Source organism: Peromyscus maniculatus, chromosome 7 (genome assembly GCF_049852395.1).
Source record: "Peromyscus maniculatus bairdii isolate BWxNUB_F1_BW_parent chromosome 7, HU_Pman_BW_mat_3.1, whole genome shotgun sequence".
Taxonomy (NCBI): Eukaryota; Metazoa; Chordata; class Mammalia; order Rodentia; family Cricetidae; genus Peromyscus; species Peromyscus maniculatus.
In genome coordinates, this window is record NC_134858.1 from 46,157,926 (window position 1) to 46,184,513 (window position 26,588).

Sequence of the window (26,588 nt, forward strand, 5' to 3'; positions counted from 1 at the left end):
TGGAGCAAGTGTATAATCCATGTATGCAGGAGGCTGAGGCAGGAGGATAGATGTGAATTTGATGCCCTCCTGGGCTAGAGACCTTATCTCAAATCAAAACCAATAAATCTCCAAAAACTTTAAACCTAAACAACAATAAAAAAAAAAAAAAGCTTCGCGCCCCCCCCCCCCCCAGACAGGGTTTCTCTGTGTAGTTTTGGAGCCTGTCCTGGAACTCGTTCTTTAGATCAGCCTGGCCTCAAACTCAGAGATCTGCCTGCCTCTGCCTCCAGAGTGCTGGGATTAAAGGCATGCACCACCACTGCCCGGCAAAAAGCATTTGCTGTAATTTATTTGTAATCTCTGATAGGAAGTGCTAAGAATCTTGTTTTAGGGGCTGGAGAGATGGCTTGGTCAGTGGTTAAAAGCACTGGTTGCTCTTATGGAGGACCTGGGTTCAACTCCCACCATCCACATGGTGGCTCATAACCATCCATGAGTCCAGTTTCAGGGTATCTGTTTCCTCCTTCTGACTTGCGTGGGCAGTCAAACCATTCATACATATAAATCTTTTTGTTTGTTTGTTTGGTTTTGGTTTTTCGAGACAGGGCTTTTCTCTGTAATCCAGGCTGGCCTCGAAGTCACAGAGATCCTCCTGCACCACTATGTCGGGCTTCAAACATACAAATCCTAAGAAAAAAATTTTTTTACAAAGGAATGTTTTTAGTACACACAGGACTGTTACCCTAAGTATAAATGGGTACCGCATTTATGCATGAGTATACTTAGTATGAGGCAACATAAGCAATATATATATATATATATATGTATATATATATATATATAGCTTTATATATATATATTGCTTTATATATATATTGCTTGCAATTGCGGGGAGGCTTTCTCTAATAATGAGATGATACCGCTTTCCCTCCCGCTCAACTCCAGAGGGCAAAATTCGCGTAGACTCAAGTCAGCTGCTGCGCCCAATGAATATTTAACAAAAAAGAGCGAGATGAGTCCCTAAGTATCGGGGTAGATCATTTCACAGGAAAATGTTATGGAACATAGGGAGGTTCATGAAGGATTTATTAGGTGAAACATTCCGCAGCTTCTAGTGCAAACAAAACAAACCAAACAAAAAAACAACAAAAAACCGGCGGGAAGAGACAAGACGTTTGAAAACCAGTAGGGAACAGATCACGCCTGCGCAGTCTTGGGGCTCCCAGACGCTGCCGAAACACCCAATGCCAGGAGTCGCGGGGCCTGCTGGGAACTGTAGTGTGACTCTCGCCTGTGCTGAAGCACGGGGCCCCACAGGACTCAGTTTCCCGGCAGGCCACGCGGTGAGGCCGCGGGCGGGACGCGAGCTGCGGCGCTGGCAGCTGGAGTGACCTGGTCGGTGTAGGTACATTTCGTGGCGATGGCTTCTTTCGTGACGGAAGTCTTGGCTCACTCGGGGAGCTTGGAGAAGGAGGATCTCGGCACTCGAATCAGCCGCCTGACACGGCGGGTGGAGGAGATCAAGGTGAGGGCGGGCCACCGTCGGCCGGCTGCAAGCTGGGGAGATCCGGGTGCGGAACTAATGGGGAGAACCCTGAGTCGGAGGCGAGACAAGTGTGGGGACTGCTTAGAGAGCGGCCACCAAGGCCTGGGACTGTGAGGAGGAAGGGGCCGTGGCTGTACCGTGGTGGGGAGTCTGGCTAAGTTGAGCAAGAGTGAACTGGGATGGAGCAGACTGAAGAAACCAGTGGAGCCGGAGGTGGGACTGGAAGCCCGGATGTCCAGAGAGAGGACAGGACAAGCCACCCTATCTGGCTGCTCATCTCCACCCACTCTTTCATTTATGGATGAATATAATAATTCTAGGAAAATTGTGGCGTCATCCTCGATTTTTTTTTAAACCGGTTGAATATGTTTATAAAAGTCTAAATTCACGCACGGAACTTGAGGCATGCGAAGTGCTGGTGAGCCTATCTTGTGCCTGCATGGATTTGCAGCACACAGCCACAGTTTCACTTCGTATTGGTGTTACCTGGCAAGACACATCTTCAGTGGCTTTCATTTAAAATGACGTGTCCCTGAGAAAGTCTGGACTTCAGGGAGCAAGCGTCCTAACAACAGTGGATGACACAAAAATGGCTTTCTTAATTTTAGGTGTTCTTGCCAATGGCATCTCTGTAATGTGGCTTAAGCTTCTTCTTCTTTTTTTTTTTTAAATGACCTTTTTAATGACCTAGGAAGAGAACATTGCATTCAGAGCCTACTTTTTCTATTAGTTTTTATACGTAAACTTGAGTCTTAAGTCAATGAGTACTACTTTCTTTGCCTCAGATAAGCGTATTTCCCTGCACCCCCAGCTCCCATATTTTGCCATTTCTCCATTTTTTAATAGTCTTTCAATGTATTTCTAATATATATAAAATCTTCCATCTCAAATGTAACCTCCTGAATAAAGCAGATGCCTGATTTTTTTTCCCCCTCTGAGAGATAGTCTTTCTCATTGTACTTTGTAACTCTGCTGGAGTATTGCATTTTGGCCCTGTATTTTGGTCAGGTTGGAAAATAGAATCTTTCTTCCCTGAAAGGAATTAGTTTATGGGCAAGCATAAGTTACTCAGTGCAGTGTTCAAGAAGGCATTAAGTTGCCTTGAATTAAGGGAGATAACAAGACCCAATCCTTTTTTTAAATTTTTTATTTATGTATGTATGTGTGTGTATGTGTGGGGTGCATGTATGTACCATGGTACATGTGTGGAGGTCAGAGGACAACATCTGGGAATCAGTTTTTTCCTTTTACTGTGTGGGTCCCAGGAATTGAACTCGGGTCATCTTTGGCAGCAAGCGCTTTTACTGTCTGAGCCATCTCCCCAGTCCTTCTAATCATTTGAAGAGCTTTAAGATTATCTCTTAAAGATTATCTGTTGCTCAGAAGATGGAAATTCATAAATTAAGGTATACAGATTATGGATATGTATGTTTAGGTAGATTAAAATTTTTGGACACAGATACAATTCATTGTGAAACTTATGACTCCATCTTTCTCATTTCTAGAGTCTGTACAAATCTTGAGCATTGTTGGAGTTTGGTAATTGTTATCTTTCTACATTTTAATAATGTATGGGACCCTTAAGGATGAATGAAATGTTTTTGAAGGAAATGCATTGCTTGGAGGGAAAGCTATGCGTAACTAGATAACGTTCTAACTTGGAAGATGCTGTATATTTTTTATGAAGTTCCTAATTCATTTCATTACTCAGTGCAGTGTTCAAGAATGCATTAAGTTGCCTTGAATTAAGGGAGATAACAAAACCCAATCCTTTTTTAAATTTTTTATCTTGTATTACAGGGTGAGGTGTGCAATATGATCAGCAAGAAGTACAGTGAATTCCTGCCTACCATGCAGAGTGCACAGGACCTGGTTACCCAGGTGGACAAGCTATCTAATGACATCGACCAGCTGAAATCCAGGATAGAGAGTGAGGTAAGAATAGATTGTTGTGTTGGGTAAGTTTAGGTTTCTTAGGGAGGCATCGTTTTTTTTTAGCTTCTTGATTTCTAAAATTTCTGTGGAACATTTCAGGGCCTTGATTTCCTTATTGGTAAGTAGAGGTTGAACCAAATGATTGTAGGGTGACTTCAATTCTAATTAGAACTATTTCTCAAACTTAGAATCATATAGTCTTCCTCTTATGGTGCTTTTTCTTTTAGTGAGGATAATAATGTCTTATATGTGAGTGGATTTTTTAATTAAGAAAATCTGAGGACTTCATTTGAAATGAAAACAGATAATGCTTAGAACTAGATCATTTGGTCTTTTGTCTTTTCCTAATTAGAATGTTTGTTCCTCCCTCTCTCTTGTTGAGACAGGGTCTTTCTGTGCAACCCAGGCTGGCCTGGAGCTCACTGTGTAGCCCAGGCTGGCCTTGCACTTGGAATGATCCAGCTTCCTCTTCCCTAGAGGCTAAGATCCAAGACTAGAGGCTTGTGTCGCTGTGCACAACCACCCTGTCATCTTTTATAGCATTCTCTTAGATCTGCAGCTGGCCTTAAGACATTTAAGTGTCAGACGATTTTTCTTGAATTGGGCCTTCTGTAAAATTTGCTTGCACTGTTCATCACAGCTATTCTACTGTTGATGAGCCTGCAGAGGACTCTTGTACTGCGGTACTCTGTGGCCTAGTACTCCATATCTTTATGGAGAATGTGGTATGCTTTAGGAGCAAAGGGGAACTGAGGCACAAGCTGTTTGGTCACTGAAACAAATCTTGACCCTTGGCTCTGGATATATTGGGCTGAGTAAGTCTGTCCTGTACAGTGTATAAAGCACTGTATAATGATAGAGCTCTCTACTCCATGGCTTCTGTTTACTAGATGCCAGCCCTATTTCAGCGTGGCAGTCAAAAAAATGTCTCCAGACATGGCCAGATATTTTAGAGAACTGAGGGAGATCAGTAGAGAATGGATCATGGAACAAGAGAGAGGGAAGGGGGAGGGAAGAAGAGGTGTGTTAGTTTGGTATTGGTGAAATAGGCTTTGGTTGAGCAATGAAAAATTGGTGCCTTTTTTTTTTTGAGTGAGTGAGTCAAGGTCTCCGTGTAGCCTCCCAAGTGTTGAGATTAAAGGTATGCACCCCCCACCTCCCCAACCCCTGGCTGAAAAATTGGTGTTTTTGATCAGGACAATATTGATGAACTGGTGGAACTAAAACCTTCATTACAGCGAGGTGTAGAGTGACTGAAATGAGGAATTAAGACAGCATAAATGTCAGTTAGCAAAAGCTTATGTGTGTGAAGTGGGAGAGGAAGAAGGCAGCTGCTGAGAAATAGGGTGGTTGTTCGAGTGGAGGGAATTCTTTCCAAAGGCATGGAAAGTTCAACATACTAAAATCTGGTGGGAGGAGCTTCCCATGAGCTGTAGTTGCTCAGTTACTTGTTTCATGCATGAGTGAAGAGTGAGGTAGGGCGAAGTTAAAACACAGAAGAAAGAGAATTAATGATGCCCTGAAACAGTGGAATAGAATGAGGGAGGAGCTTCCCATGCAGCTGTAGTTGCTCAGTTACTTATTTCATGCATGCATGAAGAATGAGGGAGGGCGAAGTTAAAACACAGGAGAGAGCGAATTAATGATGCCCTGAAACAGTGGAATAGAATGAGGGAGAAGCTTCCCATGCAGCTGTAGGTGCTCAGTTACTTATTTCATGCATGCATGAAGAATGAGGGAGGGCGAAGTTAAAACACAGGAGAGAGCGAATTAATGATGCCCTGAAACAGTGGAATAGAAGGAAGTGGGTTCTGTCTCAACATTAAAAACAATCACTTGTCACCCAGCTGTGGTGGTGCATGCCTTTAGTCCCAGCACTTGAGAGGCAGAGCCAGGAGGATCTCTGTGAGTTCTGGTCTATAGAGCGAGTTCCAGGACAGGCACCAAAACTACACAGAGAAATCCTGTCTCGAAAAAACAAACAAAACAGTCACTTGTCAATGGGGATGCCTTTCTAGTAATCCAAGTGGATGAACTCTACTGAAAGACACTGCTTACCTTAAGAGAAGGTGATGAAGCAGAGATAGTCACATCTCTGTGAGTTGGAGACCAACCTGGTCTATATAATGAGTTCCAGGCTAGCCAGGGCTGTATTGTGAGATCCTGTCCCGAGAATGGGTGTCCTTATTGATTTCTGTTTATTTGTATTTGTTTTGTGTGTTATATGCTTGCTACTCAAGCTCAGGTCATCAGGGTTGGTGGCAAAAATCTTTACCCATTGAGCTATCTCGTCAACCTGAGAATGGATATTCTTGTATAGGGTAAGGCTTTGAACTAAGTGGATCTTTACAGTCCCTCCTAATCATCTTCAGTGTTTTTATTTGTCTGAACTGTTTAAATTTCAACATGAATTACACTGTGCTACTAAAGCTTAGTGATAAGTTACGAGTGTTGTATTCCTTTGATGTGGTATGACTTAAAAGTACTTACACTTTTGATGTATGAATTAGGTCCGTCGGGATCTTCACATATCGACTGCTGAATTTACAAGCTTGAAGCAGCAGCTGGAAAGAGACTCTGTAGTCCTGGATTTGCTCAAACAATTGCAAGAGGTAAGTAAGCTCAGCTGGAACGTTGGTGTTTGGCTGCTGAGGAGGCTGTCTCTTTTTCTGATTGGTTCCTGACAAAATGGTGTTTTCACATTTTACAAGCAGACATTTAAAATAGTAAGACCTGGAAATGAAAATGCCTGCTAATCTAAACTTACCTTTTTCAGTTTTCTTCTGCTATTGAAGAGTATAATAGTGCATTAGCGAAGAAGAAATACATCGCTGCTGCTCAGCACCTGGAGGAGGTACATACATGCTCTTTGAAGTCTGAGTCGTTAGTGCTGGTCTCGTTTTTTGATGTGTTCATTTGTGTCCTTTGGTCCTTTGTTGTTCAACAAGTAGGTTCTAGTTTTTTTGTGAATCTCGAGGAAATGTTAACAGTGATCCCATTTTACTACCAGGCACAGGAATGCTTGAAGTTATTAAAATCCAGAAAATGCTTTGACTTGAAAATGTTGAAGTCTCTCAGCATGGAGCTTACTGTCCAGAAGCAGAACATCCTTTACCACCTCGGAGAAGAGTGGCAGAAGCTGATTGTATGGAAGTTTCCCCCGTCAAAAGGTGCTGCTGACCTCAGGTGGACTGCTTTGCTTAATCTGCCTGAACCATTTTGGCCTCTGAATACATCCTAAATATTTAGTATTAAAAAACAAGACTATTTCACTTACTGATGTATTAATCTGTTAGTTTTTCTGAATTTCATTTATTAATCTTTCAACCTACCTCTTAGTGTGATCTCCCTTTTCACAGGTTTTTTTTTTTTGTTTTTTTTTTTTGGTTTTTCAAGACAGGGTTTCTCTGTGTAGTTTTGGTGCCTGTCCTGGAACTCGCTCTGTAGACCAGGCTGGCCTCGAACTCACAGAGATCTCCTGGCTCTGCCCGCCAGGTGCTGGGATTAAAGGCATGTACCACCACTGCCCGGCCCTTTTCACTGGTTTTTGTTTTTCATTTTTTTGATTAGCATATATATTGTACATAATATCATGATGACATTTTTACAATGTAGCTAATAGATTTTGATCATATTCACTCCTCATTCCCTTCTCTTTCTCTTCTCATTCCTGAAAGTGAGCTCACATTCTAAATTATTTGCCTTAGAATGAAACCTAGGAAGGGGTTTGTAAAGAACGTACATTTTCTGTGTTGGATTTTGAAATTTAGTGTATTTCAGAGTACATCCCAGAAACTCCTGCTCTGTTTCCTATATCCATTTTACCTCCACTTTGTGTGTGACATTTGATATATTATCTGGTATTTTGAAGAAGTAGTACAGAAAGTTTCAGATGGGATTCTCGGGTAGACTGCAGCTGAGCTGACGCCGGCAGGAGCGTTGAACTCTTTCTAGTAACACTCTGCTTATTAGACCTGTTAAGCAGGTTTGGTGGCACTGGCGGGTGGAAGGTCTGGGAATCACGGGCTCACTTTACAGTCCTTGCCCCTTTATTCAGTCTGCACACATTTAGGTAGCATTTCTTACTGGCATATCAACTTTTTTGCACTTAATTTGATTTTTTAGGACATACCAAAAAAATGGCATCTTCTGTTTGGAAGCAGTGCATAGGTCATGTGTATCATATTAATCGTATCATAAGTATGTTGTAATGAAACTTTTAGGAATCTAACAATTTTAGGAATCTAAAGTTTCCTCACAGCAGAGGACGTGCTATGAGGAGATGATCCCCTTGCATTGCTGAGACAGCTGATATTCTCTTCCTTTTCTCAGATACCAGCAGCTTAGAATCTTGCCTACAAACAGAGCTTCATTTCTGTACTGAACAACCCCAGAAGGAGGAGGTGGCCCCTCTGCCATCCATCAGCTCTGTCCTCTTGGCATTTTCCATTCTTGGAGAATTACCCACCAAGCTGAAATCATTTGGTAAATGATTTGTTTCATTCCCATTAAATTTCAGAAGGCCTAGTGTGAAAGGGATGACCAAAGAGATGATAAACTTCTAAGGAGAATATTAGTGATCCATCAGAGCAGTGGTTCTCAACCTTCCTAACACTGTGACCCTTTGATACAGTTTCTCATGTTGTGGTGACCCCAACCATACAAATATTTTGTTGCTACTTCACAACTGTAATGTTGCTACTGTTATGAATTGTAAATATCTGATATGCAAGATATCTGATATGTGACCCTCCAAGGGGTTGTGACCCACAGGTTGAGAACCACTGCCTCAAAGGGACTGGTCATAAGTATCTTTTTTAGTAATGAATGGGTCCTTTTTAAAAACTACTTCTTAATTTTTATAATTATTATTTTTGAATAACTTAAAAGTCTACAGGTAGGAAAGATTCTCTGAGAAAACTTACAGTATGTAATTTCATAGGTATATTTTGTTTCTGAGATTTACTTATTTAGTTTATGTGTTTGGGTAGTTTGCCTGCTTATATATAGATACTCCATGTATATGTTGTGTCCATGGAAGGCGTTAGATTTTCCCAGTATCTGGAGTTACAGGCAGTTTGCCAGTTGTCATGTGGGAACTGGGAACTGAACCTGGGTCCATTGCAAGAGCAGCCAGTGCTCTTAACACTTGAGCCATCCCTCTGGTCCTCATGATATATATTTTTGGTACATTTATGCTTTAGAAATTTCCTCTAGTGATTATTTTTAAACAAATTTTATATTTAGATTTATTTATTTTATTTTATATATGAGGTTTTGCTTGTATGTATGTCTGTGTACCACGGGTATGTCTGGTTCCTGTGGAGGTTAGAAGAGAACATCAGATCCCCTGCAACTGGAATCATCGTTGTGAACCACCTTGTGGGTGCTGAGAATCGAGCCTGGGTCCTATGCAAGAATAAGAAATTCTCTTAACTACTGAGCCATCTCTTTAGCCCCTGATTTTTAAATTTTTTATTTTTTTGAGACAATGTCTTATTCTTTTCTGTTTCTTTACTTTTTGGAAGCTTCATGTATGAGTAATGATATTTGCATCGTTTTCCCTGTTCTGTAGTAGTTGTTGATGAGTGTTTTCATGGTATTGATTTCAGGTCAGATGCTGCTGAAGTATATGCTTAAACCTCTGGTGACTTGCCCATCACTCCATGCTGTGATTGAAAAGCAGCCGGATTCAGTTACCATTCGCTTTCAGTCTCTGACGACAGACTTGGAACATCCGTCACCACCTGAAGCTTTTGCAAAGATCCGATTAGTCCTGGAAGTGCTCCAGAAACAGCTTCTAGGTCTGTACTCCAAAGTGGCCTTTTATAATCTGGAAATGTGCATACTGCTTTTACAAGTATTACCATTAGGGCAAAAGTGCTGATAGAGTCCAATGAAGGAGAGGGTCTGGGCTATGATACGCCACAGAAGCATAGTACGTCCCTTCTGAGTTCTTGCCCCCTTTACAGTTCTTCTCTTTGCCCTGTATTAGCAAGTTGGGTCATTAGTGGTATCTCAGATCCCGTGTTTTAATGGTATTTTAGCTGGAGTCCAGTGTGGGGGACCAGCCCTGACCTTTACCTGGGTACTCTTGAGGGGAGGGGGATAAGAGATTTAGACAGAAGGATAGAGGGGAGAGAAAAAGACAGAAACACAGGATAGCCTCTGGAGGGCCTGGGTCCTTATCCACTGGCCTAGAACTTTATTCAAAAGGGTTTTTATAACAATGCCAAAGGGTGAAGCAAAAGACCTCCCCCTTGTTAAGATACAACCAAGTGTAGACCCTTCCAAACACCCACTACCCAGGCCCGTGATCAAATCATCCTCTTATGCAGTCCTGCTGGTAAAGCAAGCTCAGATCTCACTAGGAAACCTCTGTGGGCTCCCACAGTCTAGGATGTACTTTTACTGGACTTCTGGTAACATCATAGTTTGGGATCTTGCCTTAGTTGTAGGAAAAATCAGCCAGGTACTGTTGTACATATTTCCGTGGGAAAAATCTCGATTTATCTGATGCAAATAAATGAGTAGCAATATCAGGAATAAATTGTGTTTTCACTTGGCCTATTGGTAATCTTTACATCGGAAATAGCCTGTTTTTGTGTTTTACTGTTTTTCTCCTCTATATGGTCTACAAAGTGAGTTCCAGGACAGGCACCAAAACTACACAGAGAAACCCTGTCTTGAAAAACCAAAAAAAAAAAAAAAAAGTTTCTTCTGAGCCAGGCAGTGGTAGCTCACACTTTTAATCCCAGCACTTGGGAGGCAGAGGTAGGCAAATCTCTGAGTGTGAGAACAGTCTGATGTACAGAGTGAGTTCCAGGACAGCCAGGGCTACACAGAAAAACCCTGTCTTGAAAAACCAGTTTCTTCCAGTGTTTTGAAACAGTGCTGCTATTTCTGGTCTGTTTGACTTAGGTTCTTCTTGCCTTCTTCAGTAGTCCTGTGGAATGTTCCAGCCAACATTCTTTTGAAGAAAGTTTTTAAACTTTAAAAATGTTGCTATTCGTGGGCCTTCCTAACAATCATAAACTATTTATTTTTGTATAAGTGATTTAGATATGAGTAAGGAATCGTCTGTGTGACTTTGATAGAAGCAGAACACTTCAAACCCACAGTCTTGCCTCAGCCTCCCAAGGCCGCATCACAGCTGTGTGCTGCCATATCCATCTCCCAACGGAGATTTTCTTCCTCTTAGTTCTTAAGAAGAAATGCACCTTTGTTGTTTTGGTTTGGTTTTCTTTGAGACAAGAGTCTCGCGGTCTGGTCTGGAACTTACTCTGTATCCTAGACTAGGCCAGGAATCTTCCTGCCTCACTCCTCTTGTCAGTTGCTGGCTCGGATTCCCAACGCCTTCATGTTGGCAGTTAGGTCTGCAACTGAAAACTCTGTGGGGACACAAGTCCTTAGCAAGTGACAGGTGACAACACCCTTCTTTTATGTGAGATCAGCGAGAAATAAAGTGTAGTGTGGTGCTTCAAGCTTGTACTGTCAGCATCCAGGAGGCCGAGGCAGGAGGATCACCATGACTTCCAGGCTAGCATGGCCTATAGAGTAAGATCCTGCCTGTTTCATTCTGCATTACACCCCTCTCCCAAATCCACATCCTCATTTTTGATGATTTGAATTTCTAGCGAGCATTTCCTTTTACTTCAGTGAAAACACAACACTAATGGTGCAGTTAGCCTGTCTGTAACTCATGAGCAATGGCAAAGAGCACAGTGTCATTCCGTTTGTTGTCTTCTGTAAACCAGAGGTAATTGGTAGTGTTAGCATGTATATAAACCCGACAGGGTGTCTCTGTGTAGCAGTCCTGGCTGTCCTGAAACTTGCTCTGTAGACCAGGCTGGCCTTGAACTCAGAGATCTGCCTCCCAAGTGCTGGGATTAAAGGCGTGTGCCACCACCGCCTGGCTTGAAATTTTTTCCTTTTTTTAATGTCTGTAATGGCTTCACTTTTCATTCTGTTTCAGAAGAAAGCTGGAAAAAAGAAAAAAGAAAAAAAAAAGGGCTGGAGTGATGGCTCGGTGGCTAAGAGCACTGACTGCTCCTCCAGAGGTCCTGAGTTCAATTCCCAGCAACCACATGGTGGCTCACAACCATCTGTAATGAGATCTAGTGCCCTCTTCTGGCGTGCAGGGACACATGCAGGCAGATTACTGTATACATAATAAATAAATAAATCTTAAAAAAAAAAGAAAGAAAGCTGGAATGGAGTCTAAAAGGAAGCACCAACATCCTGGCTTTTCCCTCCTTCCTTTCATTCATTCATTCATTCATTCATTCATTCATTCATTTGTTAAGGCAGGGTTTCTCTAGCCCTGGCTGTCCTGGAATTCACTCTATAGACCAGGCTGGCCTCTAACTTACAGAGATCCTCCTGCCTCTGCCTCCTGAGTGCTGGGATTAAAGGCGTGCACCGCCACTGCCCGGCATTATATTTATTTGTTAACCACAGTGTGAGTGTGGATATTGGAAGACAACTTGGTGGGAGTCAGTTCTCTCCTAATGTGTATGTTGTGGGAATTGAACGTAAGTCACTAAGCTTATATGGTAAGCAGCTTTACCCACTGAGCCATTCAGTTGGCTCTTAACTGTTATTCAAATGATAAATATGGTATTCTAAATATAATGCTCCCCAGGTATTTTGAAAAAACTAGCCATGAGGTAAACTATAGAGGAGATGCTAGGATACTGTGCTTGGCAGATTAGACAGGATGTTCTAGTGTAATTTACTGATATTTTGCTTAGAATGAATTCCCAAATCTTATACAAGTGATGGAAAAATACAGTGTTCTTTCTTTCTCTTGTTTTTTATTATTAAAATGAAGTAAGGTTTTATTAAAAATTAGTTTTAACTTTGAATGCATACTTTCTGAGTGCTTGTTATAAGCAGATTGATGGCCTCTGGGTGGCTGGCTATAGTGTAGACGGCATAACACACATTGTTACAGAGCACAGGAGTGCTGCAGTGAGCAGGATTCATCTGAGCCCTGAAAGCAAAATAATCATGATTTTATGTCATGCATTGTCATGTGCAGCCTGTGGAGGTAGCTGTAGAATTATCTGCACCATTTTCTTTCCCGCCATCTTTTTATTTTATTTTATTTTCTCTGTGTAGCCTTGGCCATCCTGGAACTTGCTCTGCCCATCATCTTAAAACTTAATCATTTTAGAAAACTCAGGAACTTAAGAATGTGTCAGAACTGTGAATAGTTTGTCTAAAACCTTTTCTTTTGGATTCAGATTTGCCTCTTGACACAGACCTAGAAAATGGAAAAGCCCCTGAGATCCTGTTGGCTGAGATGCTTGGTGATATGATCTGGGAGGACCTGTCTGAGTGCCTCATCAGAAACTGCTTGGTTTATTCGATTCCCACAAATAGCAGTAAGCTGCAGCAATACGAGGAGGTAAAGAGTAGAGAGCTAATGGGCTTTCAGACAGGACTGAGTCCTGCCGCTGTCTTGTGTTTTCTTTAGGATCTTTTGTTCTTTTTTTTTTGGTTTTTCGAGACAGGGTTTCTCTGTAGCTTTGTGCCTTTCCTGGAACTCTCTCTGTAGACCAGGCTGGTCTTGAACTCACAGAGATCCACCTGCCTCTGCCTCCTGAATGTTGAGATTAAAGGTGTGAGCCACCAATGCCTGGCTTAAGTTATACTCTTAAGAAAACCATTACTAGGGAGTAGAAATAACAAATTCTACATAATTTCTTCCTACTCTGCCATTTTGATTGAGGATGTATACTTTCTTATATACACCTTTGTTAATTTGATGCGTATATCAACTGCAGTACCTGTTGTGTGGTACCTTTAACCCCCTTTTTTGTACTTGATTGATTGCTAAAATAGGGGTGTTTATTTGTAAGATCTTGATACCTTTTTTTTTTTAAGATTTATTTATTTATTATGTATACAGTGTTCTGCCTGCATGCATGCCTGCAGGCCAGAAGAGGGTACCAGATCTCATTACAGATGGTTATGAGCCACCATGTTGTTGTTGGGAATTGAACTCAGGACCTTTGGAAGAGCAGCCAGTGAGTGCTCTTAACCGCTGAGCCATCTCTCCAGTCCAGATCTTGATACCTTTATCAGTCTTAAAATTCTATTGAAAATTCTTTTCCAAATGGATTGGAAGAATATATAATTAAAATTTATTTTTAATTTTAATTCTTTAAAAGATGGATGTGTCTGTTTTCCCTGAGTGTATGTATGTGCATCATATACCTGGTACCTGTGGAGATCAGGAAGGGGCATCAGATCCTCTGAAACTGGATTTACAGGTGGTTGGGAGCTACCATGTGAGTGCTGGGAACTGAACCCTGGTCTTCTGCGAGAGCAGCAATTGCTATTACCTGCTGAGCCATCTCTCCGTCTCCCGGGATATATATTTTTTAAACCAAGTAATTGATGACTTGTCCTATGATCTAAATGGCTGTCTTGGTTCTTACTGTTTTCATTACAGTGAGTTCAAATTTTGGTATTGAAATGTATGTACATGTTGATCCTTTTATAGATTTGTGTCTGTAAGTTTAGCCCGACTGTTGACTGATAATATTTGGGGGGAAAATTGCTTCTTTACTAGATAGGACAGTTCTTCTCATCATTTTTCCTGAAACAGTGGACTATGATGTCTAGTTACATAGTATATATACTGTTTGAAGTACTATAATTTAGAGGTGATTTAGGTATATGGGAGGCTGTACACAGGTTGTAACAGTGTGCCTTTTCACACAGAGGATTTGAACATCCACAGATTGTAATTTCTGAGTGGTGTTCTGGAACTAATTCCCAAAGCACACTGAGGGATAACTGTATATAATTCTCTTCTCTGTCTCGTATTTGTCTCTGTCAGATCATACAGTCCACTGAAGAATTTGAAAAGTCCCTGAAGGAGATGAGATTTTTAAAAGGTGATACTACCGACTTGCTGAAATATGCTCGGAATATCAATTCTCATTTTGCTAATAAGAAGTGCCAGGATGTGATTGTGGCAGCTAGAAACCTAATGACCTCCGAAATTCACAACACTGTGAAGGTACTTGGGGATTACTGCATTGCTTATGCAAAGCACCTTAATTTTGAGATACATATGATAAAGTAGAAAGGAATAGCAGGCCCTGAACTTGTGGAGACAAATGGTCCTCTTTAAAATGCTCCTGCTATCTCCCTTTTCTTTGATTATTGTGAGCTCCAGATAAAATACGTACTTGAAAGCGACTTGAAAGTGTAAACTGAGAAAGCCTGTATAAATGTAGTGGATTGCTGTTCTTGAAATTAAAAAGCAGATTATCTCATCTCCATTACATGAAGATGTGTGTGTTTGGACTGTATTATGTATAGAGAGTGTGACCTGTTGTGAGAAGTTCACTTCTTGCTTCCATGGGCACCTGCACACTCATGCATGCCCACGTGTGTGCATGCACACACATAAATAAGAATAAAATAAATACCTTTTTAGAGGTATAAATAAATACTTGCAATGGGAGTGAACTAACTTACATGAAGAATAGTTTAGTCTTTGATAAGTCTGGGCCATTTTGTTTTATATCGTGTATATATAATATATATATATTATATACACATATACATATATATATTTAATAACATTTGGTGAATGCAAAGTGTTTCTGAAACATTCTGAACCTTACTAAAATAGAGACTAAGGCAATCTATTAATAGATTTTCCAGCTTGAAATGGCAGTGAGGATTCTGAACTCCATTCTCTTTTCTTTTTTTGAGGCAGGGTCTCAACTGTGTAGCCCTGGCTGGCATAAAACTTGTTACATAGCCTGTCAGTGGTGACGCATGCCTTTAATCCCAGCACTTGGGAGGAAGAGGCAGGTGTATGTCTGTGAGTTCAAGGCTAGCCTGGTCTATAAAGTGAGTTTCAGGAGAGCCAGTGTTACACAGAGGGATCTTGTCTCAAAACAAAACAAAAGACCTCATTATATAGACCAGGCTGATCTTGAACATGGAGAACCATCTCCTCTGCTTCCTAAGTACTGGGGTTAAAGGTGTCCACCATACCCAGCTCAGGCTCTGGACTCTTAGTCCTTTCTTCTGCATACCTCATTTCCCTTGGTGTGCCCCGTTATTGTGTCCAACAAAGTATTTGGTCATTTGAAGTACACAGGTATCAACCCATTTCGAGTTAACCTGGTATTTTTATGAGACCTGAGAATAATGAGTTTTGCAGGTCTTTTCAGTTATTCCAAATCTTTGCTTTTCCATCAATATTAAGAATCTCACAGTACATCATGAGATTCCAACTTCTTCCCATGTGCTGTCAGTCAAGATCAAACAGTCTGTAAATCAGCCTGCTTCCTTGCAGATCTGCTAGTCACTCTAGGGCCACAACTTTGTCACCATGGAAACCTTGAGTGTCTTTATCCTCTGCTGTGTGCGTGACTTGGAATTTTCTGGTTTCTCTGTTTGAATCCTAGATCACCCCTGATTCTAAGGAAGCTGTACCAGACTTACCCAGCCCTGATGTGGATAACAAGCTACAGGTGCAGAAGGTGTGCAAAATGCAGTTCAGCGACACTGGGAACCTAGAGCCTGAGACGTCACTGGACCCACATTCCTTTTCTTTACCCACGTGCCGCATCAGCGAGTCTGTGAAGAAGTTAATGGAGCTTGCCTATCAGACTTTACTAGAGGCAACAACAAGTAGTGATCAATGGTAACACAGATGAATTGATCCCTGTCATTTACTTATAGAAACACGAGTATCAATGTGTTGAAGCAGGTGCTGGCTGGGTGTGTTGGCCTATGTTCATAAACCTAGCACTTGGAAGGCTGAGGCAGGATTGTGAGTTTGAGGCCATCCTGGCCTATAAAGCAAGGTCTGGGCCAGCCTGGGTTACCTAATACAATCCTATTACGAAAAAAAAAATAAACAAGACCCAGAAAAGCAAAAAAAAAAAAAAGAAAGAAAGAAAGAAAGAAAGAAAGAAAGAAAGAAAGAAAGAAAGAAAGAAAGAAAAAAAGAAAGAAAGAAAGAAAGAAAGAAAGAAAGAAAGAAAGAAAGAAAGAAAGAAAGAAAGAAAGGAAGAAAGGAAGAAAGAAACCAAGAAATTGGTACATGTGTGGATAGTTACATAGGTTTATTTGGCATTAAATTTTTTCACTTTTTAGTAAGCCATGCTTTCATTTTTGGCTCACTTTTTGATTTTAAATTTAAATTTTGGTTTAAATTTGGCTCTCTATGATCAAAGGATGTTATATAAGAAAGCACAGGCAGAGGACCTAGAACACTCCCTTGCAAAGGCTTAATATTGAAGTGCTCATTGCTGCATAATTATGGTAGTTCTACCACATGGGACAGCACCGTGTGGAGCCTGAGGAGCTGGAGGGACAGAGAACTTCCCGTCTGCTCCACACAGCAATGCGCTGCATGCTGGAGGGACGGAGGGAGGGTCAGTCTTCTTCGGGATTAGAACATGCCGCAGATCCGGCTGCACCCTTTCATGATGGCTCCTCTTAATCTACACTGTGTTCAGGGTGCCTCAGGCTCTGTTTCACATCTCATACAGAATCTTTGTTTTGAAGCAGCTCCTGAGGAAAAAATGGCAGGCTAGCCAGTTGATTGTAGAGCAGGCTTATAAAGCCCATTCAGTATGAGTCTGTTTAGCTCTTCTTACTTCTCAGCCTCAAAGAAAACACTCTGAGTTTGGGCTTGACTTAGTCATTGTATTCTCAGATCTATTGGTTATTTTCATGTGCAGATACTTTTTTGGGTGGATGGGGTTCGAGACAGGGTTTCTCTATAACAGCTCTGGCTATCCTGAAACTTATTCTGTACACCAATATGGTCTCAAACTTACAGAGATCTGCTTGCCTCTGCCTCCTGAATGCTGGGATTAAAACTGTGTGCACCACCCAGCACAAACACTTTTTTATGCTGCTCTGAATAGAACTTATTTACCTAGTGCTACTGTGGCTTCAGTTAGTCTAACTGAAGTATTAGTATTGATTATGAGTAGAAAGAATAGTGCATATTTATTTTTATGTGTGAGTGTGTGAGTGATGCTGTGGCACACATGTGGAGGTCAAAGGACAGATTTGAGGAATCTCTTTCACCTTTACATGGGCTCTGGGAATCACACTTGGTTCACTAGGTCTGTGAGAGCGCTATTGCTTGCTGAGCCATTCACTGGCTTGTGCAGAAGACCTGTTCCTTTGTAAAGGATGAATGTGCGCTTTTGGCAAGGTAAACATAGCTGTCACTATTTCCTCGAATGACATTCTTCAAATATGTCAGACCAGAAGTTAGAGATGCATGACATTATTTAAAATTTTTCCTCTAAGAAAATTAATGCCAAACACTATTTTGGTATGCTGAATATTTATATTCATTCCATTTGCAACAGATTTTTTTTTAATATTTATTTGAATTATTTAAAAAATCTTTATGTGTACGGGTGTTTTGTCTGCATGTATATCTGTGAACACAAGTATGCCTGGTGCCAGCAGAGGTCAGAAGAAGGCATTGGATCTCCTGGTGTTGGGAGCCACCATGTGGGTGTTGGGAACAGAACTCTGTGTAGGGGTGACAGCGTTGCTTGACATCCCAAATGGGCTTTAAAAGAACCATCTTTCCATCTCCATGTATTTTCTCTTTTCAGGTTCATTTTGGAGGCCAAGGCCTCTTGTTCCCCTACACACACCCCTTTTGAAATGCATTTTAATAGTAATCTTTTGGTGGTTAAAATCAGATTTAAAGGGCAAAAACCTTGAGGGTTCGATGCTGTTCTAAAAAATGTGAACTCATCTCTGCGTTGGGGAAGAAGGGGAAGGTGAAGGCTCAAAGTCAGCCTGACTCTAAAGAACCCAGTGAGTGCCTTGGTTGATGCCTTGCCCTTTGCAGAGTGCATCGGGAACAGGTGACATTTGCTTGAGGCTTAGCTCCATTAGTCACTGGCAGGATACTTGGAGTGCTGGCAGAGCACAGATGGGTAAGTGGAAAAGAGGCTTTGGGATGAATGCTCCCGTTCTGAAGGTCGTTATTGTATCCACATTTTGGGAAAGAAGTTCCGTTTATAGATGCTGATGAAGTGTGTCTCCACTGAGATCCAGTTTTCTGCAGCCATATTTTTATCAGCTGATCTTCATGAACAGAACACCTGCGTTGTTTGTATAATTTCTCTTGAACGTTTGTTCTCCTTCCAGTGCCGTTCAGCTTTTCTACTCAGTGAGGAATATCTTCCATTTGTTCCATGACGTGGTGCCAACATACCACAAGTAAGTGTCTCATTTCTGGATAATTGTCTGTAGAAATGGTAAGTTGGGTCAAAAACTGGTTTTCACCACAGCTGTTGAGTAAAATTGGCAGTAAAAGTACACCAAACTAAGATTTTTTAAAGGCTGTAGACATTTACTGTGGTGTGTACAGTGACCTTGCGTGTGGGTGGCACACACTTAAAAGGTCAAAAGACTTTATCCAGTTTTTAATGCCCAGGCATTTTGGGAGCCACCTTACTTTTCTTAGTTAGGAAATAGGAAGGTCCTCATCCAATGAGTGTGCTTGGTTTTGTAGTTCTGTAGATCCTACCCATGAGAAGGCCCTCTTAGTGTGAAATATGCTCAGGCACTCTTTCTAATGTTAATATAGCATCAGGCTGTATTAACCCAATGTCTTGGGTTTTAAAGGTTTGTTTGCTTTTGATATTAATCTGAAAAGTTGTTCAACTCTGCCTCTAGTTCTTTCTGTTATTAAAATGAAATGTTTTCATGGTTTTTTGTTTTGTTTTCAAGACAGAATTTCTTTGTTTAGCTGTGGCTGTTCTGGAATTCATTTGGTAGACCAGGCTGGCTTCAAACTAAGTGATCTTCATGTCTCTGCCTCCTAAGTGCTGGGATTAAAGGTGTGCGCCATGACAGCCTGGCTTTTGTATGCTTTGTATAGATATTTTTAGTAATTTGTCACCAAAACCATTCCATAGTTAAGGGTTCACCTCTCTCTTTTTTAAAGATTGAGTTTATTTTTTATGTTTATGTGTGTGTGTGTTCACTTGTTCGCCTCACTGTGTAGTCTTAAATTTCCCATGTGATTCTAATCTGTAGTCAATTTTGAAAAATTTCAGTGTTTCATTATATAAATGAAATGGGAGTTCAGAAAGGGAGAAGTGAACCTGTATTTCCCAGACTGTCTAAGTTGAATGGAAGTTCAGAATGCAGTTTAATGTGTTTGTTGTGCTAAGAGCAACATATCCACGGTTGATTCTTTTGGTTTTTCTTTTTTTATTAGTCATTGGAATAGTAGTTTCTTTTAATGTGTGTGTGCGTGCATGTGCACAGATACCTACAGAGGCCAGAAGTTGGATCCCCTAGAGCTGGAATTACAGGTGGTTGGTTGTAAGCCACCTGACTTGCATACTGGGCATCAAACTCGGGTCCTGTGCATGAGCAGCAGGCACTCTTGGTTTTTGACACTTCTCTCCAGCCCACCGCCCGCTAGGAGAATTTTATTGGATAAGGTGATATTGGCTTGAACAACTAACTGAAGGAGAATGATTACATGTTTTGTTATGTTCAGCATATACAAGTAGACATTGGTCAAAGCCAAGGGCTACCACCTTAGAGGAGAGACAACTTTCCAGAAAGCTTGACTTGAGTAACCGGTGGTTTCCTTTTCTACCCTTCCTCTTGGCCTAGGGAGAACCTTCAGAAGCTCCCCCAATTGGCTGCCATTCACCATAACAATTGCATGTATATTGCTCACCACTTGCTGACCCTGGGTCATCAGTTCAGATTGCGTCTTGCTCCCATTCTTTGCGATGGCACGACTACCTTTGTGGACCTTGTACCTGGCTTCAGAAGACTTGGTAACTGATCCCTCACATTTGGAAATGTGACTTATATATACAGTCTTAATAGCTTTGTAATTTAGTAGCCGAGGAGGTTAGGAGTTAGTGATGTATTAGATGTGTTAGAGTATGGGAAGTCTACTAGTTTGCTAATATTTCTAGTTATTTAATTCTATAAAATGGATACCATCTTTGTGCAAACATTACTTTTAAAAAAAATATTTATTTATTTATTTATTTATTTATTTATTTATTTATTTATTTATTATGTATACAGTGTTCTGGCTGCATGTTTGCCTGCAGGCCAGAAGAGGGCACCAGATCTCATTACAGATGGTTGTGAGTCACCATGTGGTTGCTGGGAATTGAACTCAGGACCTCTGGAAGAGCAGCCAGTGCTCCTAACTGCTGAGCTCAAGCCCACAAACATTACTTTTTCATGACATGATTTTGTGGTATGTTAACATGCCTGACTTTATTGCTGGTATGCATTGGCTCCCCCGAGTCATTTGTGTTAGGAGAAAGCCACATAATGAGATGTGTACCGTGACAGTGCTGTTGGTGTTGTTGACAGACCCTCATTGACGTCAGCTCTTGTTCTTGTAAACCCCAAGGCAGCTCCCTCCCTTTAGGACTTCTGTGGTTTTGATTGTGATTATTAGAAGTCCAAAGAAATCCACTGTAGGGTAAACTGAAATTTACTATGAGGGCACCCAGAGAAGAGTTGAGAACCTGTGTGGTCCAAGTAGCCTTTCAGCTGCACGGGTTCCCATCAGCGATGTAGACGCTTCAACGGAAAGCAGCTGGTTTTTATAGAAATGATTTTTTCCTTGCTGTCTCATATTGCAGGCAAACTGTTGAGAAAGGATTATCTATCACCCTTTGATGGGATCAGAAGGACTGCTAAGTGGATTCAGGATCATTTTATACAGACAGGAAGTTGACAAAGAACACATTTAGTGATTTAAAAATACAGTTGTTCTATACAGGCCCAGCCGCTGTCAGGCTTATGTTCATCTCGCTCCCTGGTTTAGCAGTGTGGGTCAACAGGCTTATGGTTCTTTATTTTGCCCCTGTAGGCACAGAGTGTTTTTTGGCCCAAATGCGGGCGCAGAAAGGAGAACTTCTGGAAAGATTATCAAGTGCTAGGAGCTTTTCCAACATGGATGACGAAGAGAATTATTCTGCAGCAAGCAGAGCAGTGAGGCAGGTAGGAGGCTGTTGCAGGCACTGATGACGGTGCCCACCCGTCCTTAGAGGCTCCTCACCCCACCTAGCAAGTCGCTCAGTTGATTCCTGTACTCCCTATTGGAAAGTCTAGATACCTGTCAGAGCTATGTGTAAGGCCTTCTCCCTGTTCAAACAAGACACGAGGAGGCCATCTTTCCCTTGACTCAAATTTTTAAATGTTGGCTTTCCTCTCTACTCCTGTCTTAGTGGGTCTTTCTTCCACTGGTGTATATTGGTTGTATGTGGACTGGGTTTGATAAGGACATTTGCATGCAGATACTCGTAGAACACACACTCCTTTCCTTCCTTTTTCTCACCTCTCGTATCAAGTGCTGAGTCACTTGCTCTGCTTGTCTGTCATTACACAGACATTATTGTCTGGGTCTGTGTAAGATCTAGGAACCACAGATGAGCAAAGCCGTGATCTGTGTCCTCTGAGACTCACTTCACTTGCTTACAGTGGTCATCTCCAGCTGAGCATGTTTTCTTGCAAATGACTCGACTCCAGTCTTTGTGGCCCAGCAATGCTCCATTGTGTACACACCACATTTAGCTGATCTCCTCTTCACTGTAGTGCTCCCACCAGGATGGGTCTGCTTTTGTTCTCTTAAGGATATCCCTGAGTCAAATATTGAAGAGCCATAGGGTTCCAGTTACCTCACTTTTATATACTTCTTTCCCCCATTTTACTTATCGCATAAAATTGTAAGTGTGACTTGTAGCCACCTCCTTCCGTGTAAATAGCTTCGTTCTTCTGACAGATACTGCACCAGCTAAAGAGACTTGGAATTGTGTGGCAGGATGTCCTGCCGGTGAATATTTATTGCAAGGCTATGGGGACCTTGCTAAACACCGCGATTGCGGAGATGATTAGCAGAATCACTGCTCTGGAGGTAAGGGCCCACACAGACTTGAAATGCAAGTCTTATCCCGCACTGTGACTTTATTAAGAAAGTGATGCTGCAGCCTTGTTTTTAATCGGCACAAATGGTAGAAGAGATTGGTTATTTAGTGTCTAACTCATGCTGTTGTGGTTTGGTTGGTTGGTTCTAGTTTTGTCTGAATTCTGTTTTGCTGGGAACTTGCTAATCTCTTTTATACCTAGAGAAGAAAGTAGGGTTGTGCGACTTCTCAATCTAGCATCCAAATTAGGAGTTAGGGCATTGGAAACTGGGCAGTGGTCCCAAGAAACATTATTTAGTATGAAGTCATTTGTTCTGCAGATGAACTAAGTAACTTAATTTAGCAACGGGAATAGTCTATGCAGGTACCACTTTGCCAGCATACTGTGCAGTTGAGTGGACTGTGTGATCCTATGAAGAAAATTGCCTGGACGTGGCTAGCTGATCCTCCATAGTGTAGCGCGATCAAACCCTGTCCTCTGCAGCAGGCTGTGTGGAGCACATTGAGCTGGGAACACAGGCTCCTGTGCAGACACACAGAACTGCTGACCATCGGCCGACACACAGCTTATCTCATGCTAGCTTCAGGAGGGTTTTCAGAGAGCTCACTGGATCTAGTGACTAGTAAGATGTGCTTCAATGGTTGGTTGGAAAACATCTGCTCTGCCCTGCCCTTTGGCTCAGTTCTATTCTGTTACGTTCCCTTTGTGCTAAACTAGGACATCTCAACTGAAGATGGCGATAGATTGTATTCCCTGTGCAAAACTGTGATGGATGAAGGGCCGCAAGTGTTTGCACCTCTGTCTGACGAGAACAAGAACAAGAAATACCAGGAAGAGGTTCCAGTCTATGTGGCCAAATGGATGCCTTTCAAAGAGCTGATGATCATGCTGCAGGCTAGCCTGCAAGAAATTGGAGATCGGTGCGTATCTGTTTTCTGTGGCAGCATATGTGTGGTCACAAAAGGGGACTAGGACCATCAGTGGCAGTCGTTGTTGTGTCGTGTGTGTGTGTGTGTGTGTGTGTGTGTGTGTGTGTGTGTGTGTGTGTATGAGGGTGTGTGAGACAGACAGATGTGCAGGTTATTGAATCAGGGTCTTATGCATGCTAGGCAAGCCCTCTAACCACTGAGCCATGTCTCTGGCACCTCTGGTACATAAATTTCATGTTGCATTGCAGTAGTTGAGGCCTTTTAGTGGTCTTTCATAGGGCAGACCTCATGGCCACTTTCTCATATTTTTTTTTTTTAAAGATTTATTTATTTATTATGTACAGAGAAGAGGGTGCCAGATCTCATTACAGATGATTGAACCACCATGTGGTTGCTGGGAATTGAACTCAGGACCTCTGGAAGAGCAGTCGGTGCTCTTAACCTGTGAGCCATCTCTCCAGCCCCACTTTCTCATATTTAGTAACAAAAGATTTTTCATTCATACTGTTTTGATAGAATGTGATTTTGGCATGCTGTACAGATGTTCTGGTGTTTCTAATTAGTGCATCCTTCTTACACCTGAATGTGCGTCTTAAGAATGATTAGATTCCCAGCACTGCAGTTTATAAACAAGAATGAATAATTTAACAGAGAAGTGATTGTCAAGTCTTAAGTATTCAGCACAAAACCACCTTTTGAATGACCAGTTCTTTTTCTCCAGGGAGAGAGAGTGATTCTCAGCCTGTGGGTTGTTACCCCCTTTGGGGTTGAATGACCCTTTCCCAGGGTTGCACATCAGCTATCTTGCATAGTAGATATTTACATTCCATATTAAAGGGTCAAAGCATTAAGGAGGTTGAGAACCACTGGTTTAGGAGGTTAAGTTCCACACCCCTGCAAAAGGTGTTTTGTGTTTTTCACACAAGGTCTTTCTATATACTCCAGGCCGGAAATTGTTATATACACCAGGCTGGCCTTGAATTTCAATAAAACATCTTTTTGCCTCAGCCTCCCAAGTGCTTAAATTGCAGATGTGAGCCACCATATGTGGCTCAAGTTCTCTGTCTCTGTCTCTCACTCACTCACTCACTCACTCACTCACTCACTCACTCACTCACTCACTCACTTATTTAAAAAAGATTTACATGTTTTGCCGGGTGGTGGTGGTGGTGGTGCACAACGCCTTTAATCCCAGCACTTAGGAGGCAGAGGCAGGCGGATCTCTGTGAGTTCGAGGCCAACCTGGTCTACAGAGCGAGGTCCAGGACAGGTTCCAAAGCTACACAAAGGAACCCTGTCTTGAAAAACAAAAACAAAAACAACAACAAAAAAGATTTATGTACTTTATGTGTATGGAAATTTTCTGTGCATGTATGTCTGTGTACCCATATGTGTGCCTGGTGCCTACAGAGACCAGAAGAGGATATCAGGTCCCTTGGAACAGGAGTTATAGATGGTTGTGAGCTGCCATGTAGGTGCTGGGAATTGAACCCTGGTCCTCTAGAAGAGCAGCCAGTGCTCATAACCACTGAGCCATCTCTCCCCTGTTTCTACTGGCTGTACTTGTGCCAGATGCAGCCATGAGCAAGATCATCTAAAGAAGAGTGGGATTCCCAGGATTTATTTAATTCCTTGAGTGTTTGGATCACATAGGATAACTTAAAGTCTGGCTTTTGTGGAGACATAATAGGAAATAGAGCTTGTCTTGTTTTGCAGGTGGGCAGATGGAAAGGGGCCCCTGGCAACTGCATTCTCTTCCAGCGAAGTAAAAGCTTTAATCCGTGCCTTGTTCCAGAACACAGAAAGAAGAGCTGCTGCCCTTGCTAAGATTAAATAGTTCTCCCTCCCTGAGAAAGCCTCTCTTGACTCTGGTTCCTCCATGGCTGTCATTATTTCCTTCAGAACTTCTCAGAATCACTCATTGCTTTTGGTGAACCAATATATCATGGAAGTGTGACTTCACATCAGGACACCTGACATGGCCTGGATGAAGGCTTTCTGAACTGGATATTAGGACATCACTTTAAGCAATTCACTGGGTTCCATGACTGTTGCTGCTCTCCCTTGCCAAGTATGAATCTGCTGGGCAGCATGATTTGTACCCAGGCCCTCTGAGAGCTGTGTACATTGTAATTTTAGACCCTAGCTTTGGACATTCCAAAGTTAGGGTTAAGAATTTGTAAGATACTTTTTTGGGGGGGAGGGTGGGGATTAGGGGCACATTACTTGGCCTTACAAGAATTAGGGAAACCTCTTATATTTCTTTCCAGTAAATAATTCCTTTCAGAGTTAAGAGTGAGTGTCTTGAATAACATGAGCTGTGGCCAAAGAGACCAACACCACGTTTTCTTACGGGCTTTTCCTTTTCCTGAAGTCTGACTTGGGCGTGTCCTGTCTTTGAGCTAGGGTCTGGCTAGTTCTCTCCGACCTTGCACTCTCAACCCCCCACCCCCCTTGGCTTCCCAACTGTAAGCACCCACCACCAAGACTGCCTTGCCCCTCTTCATAAGACCACCTCATGTTTTTGAGAAGTTTTTGGCATGTTTTGCTATTGTGATGAAATTCAATTTTTTTTTTTTTGGATGGATCCCTTCTCTTGCTGCCCCCATTCTCAAGTCCTGTTTTTTCTGTTTCCTGTCAAATGTCAAAAATTCTAAATTGCCAGAATTCCTTTGGAAAGTTATGTGGATGAAATCTAACACCCTAGTCCTTTAGTTGGCGCACATAGGTGATCTTTTTATTTTGCCTGTGTTTATGTTTGTGGGTGTGGTTTGTGTGTGTTCACACCTATGTGTGGAGGCCAGGAGTTGCTGTCAGGTGTCTTCCTCCATTGCTCTCCACCCTCTTGAAGCAGGATCTCTCACCTGGACTCAGCTCACCCCTTTGGCTAGTTCTTCCTGAGTGCTGGGATTGCAGGTGGGTCACCTCAAGGCCTGGCATTTATGCAGGTGGTGGGGATCGAACCTCCTTTCCTCACACTGGCATGGCAGGTGCTTTACCCCTGGAACCATCTCCCCAGACTCAGCACAGACTTAAGTTTTCAGCTCAGCTTTGTGTTTGAGACTTTTGTAGTCTTTGGAGATGCATACTGTGAAAACTCTCCCAGATTGTGCTCTCGATACTATTTCCCTTTCAGAAAGGGGCTGGGAAGTGTATTCTTGGTGTGCTTCAGAGGCAGGTACTCGGAAGGGGTTCAGTACGTGAGCCTGCAGCTTCGGTCTGCACTGTCCCAATCCTTTGCCTCTGAGAAGCTC

General features: G+C 42.0%; 1 protein-coding gene across 1 annotated transcript; it reads left to right on the forward strand.

Moving 5' to 3' along the window:
* The first annotated feature begins 1,299 nt into the window (after window positions 1-1,299).
* Zw10 (zw10 kinetochore protein) lies at window positions 1,300-25,189 on the forward strand. The gene is made up of 16 exons (XM_076576258.1): window positions 1,300-1,507; window positions 3,329-3,463; window positions 5,974-6,075; window positions 6,240-6,317; window positions 6,474-6,633; window positions 7,796-7,948; window positions 9,076-9,267; window positions 12,712-12,875; window positions 14,316-14,498; window positions 15,907-16,145; window positions 18,635-18,706; window positions 20,120-20,289; window positions 21,351-21,481; window positions 22,263-22,394; window positions 23,123-23,325; window positions 25,051-25,189. The coding sequence occupies exons 1-16, from the start codon at window positions 1,403-1,405 to the stop codon at window positions 25,169-25,171; spliced, it is 2,340 nt and encodes a 779-aa protein (XP_076432373.1). The 5' UTR covers window positions 1,300-1,402; the 3' UTR covers window positions 25,172-25,189.
* Window positions 25,190-26,588: the final 1,399 nt, after the last annotated feature.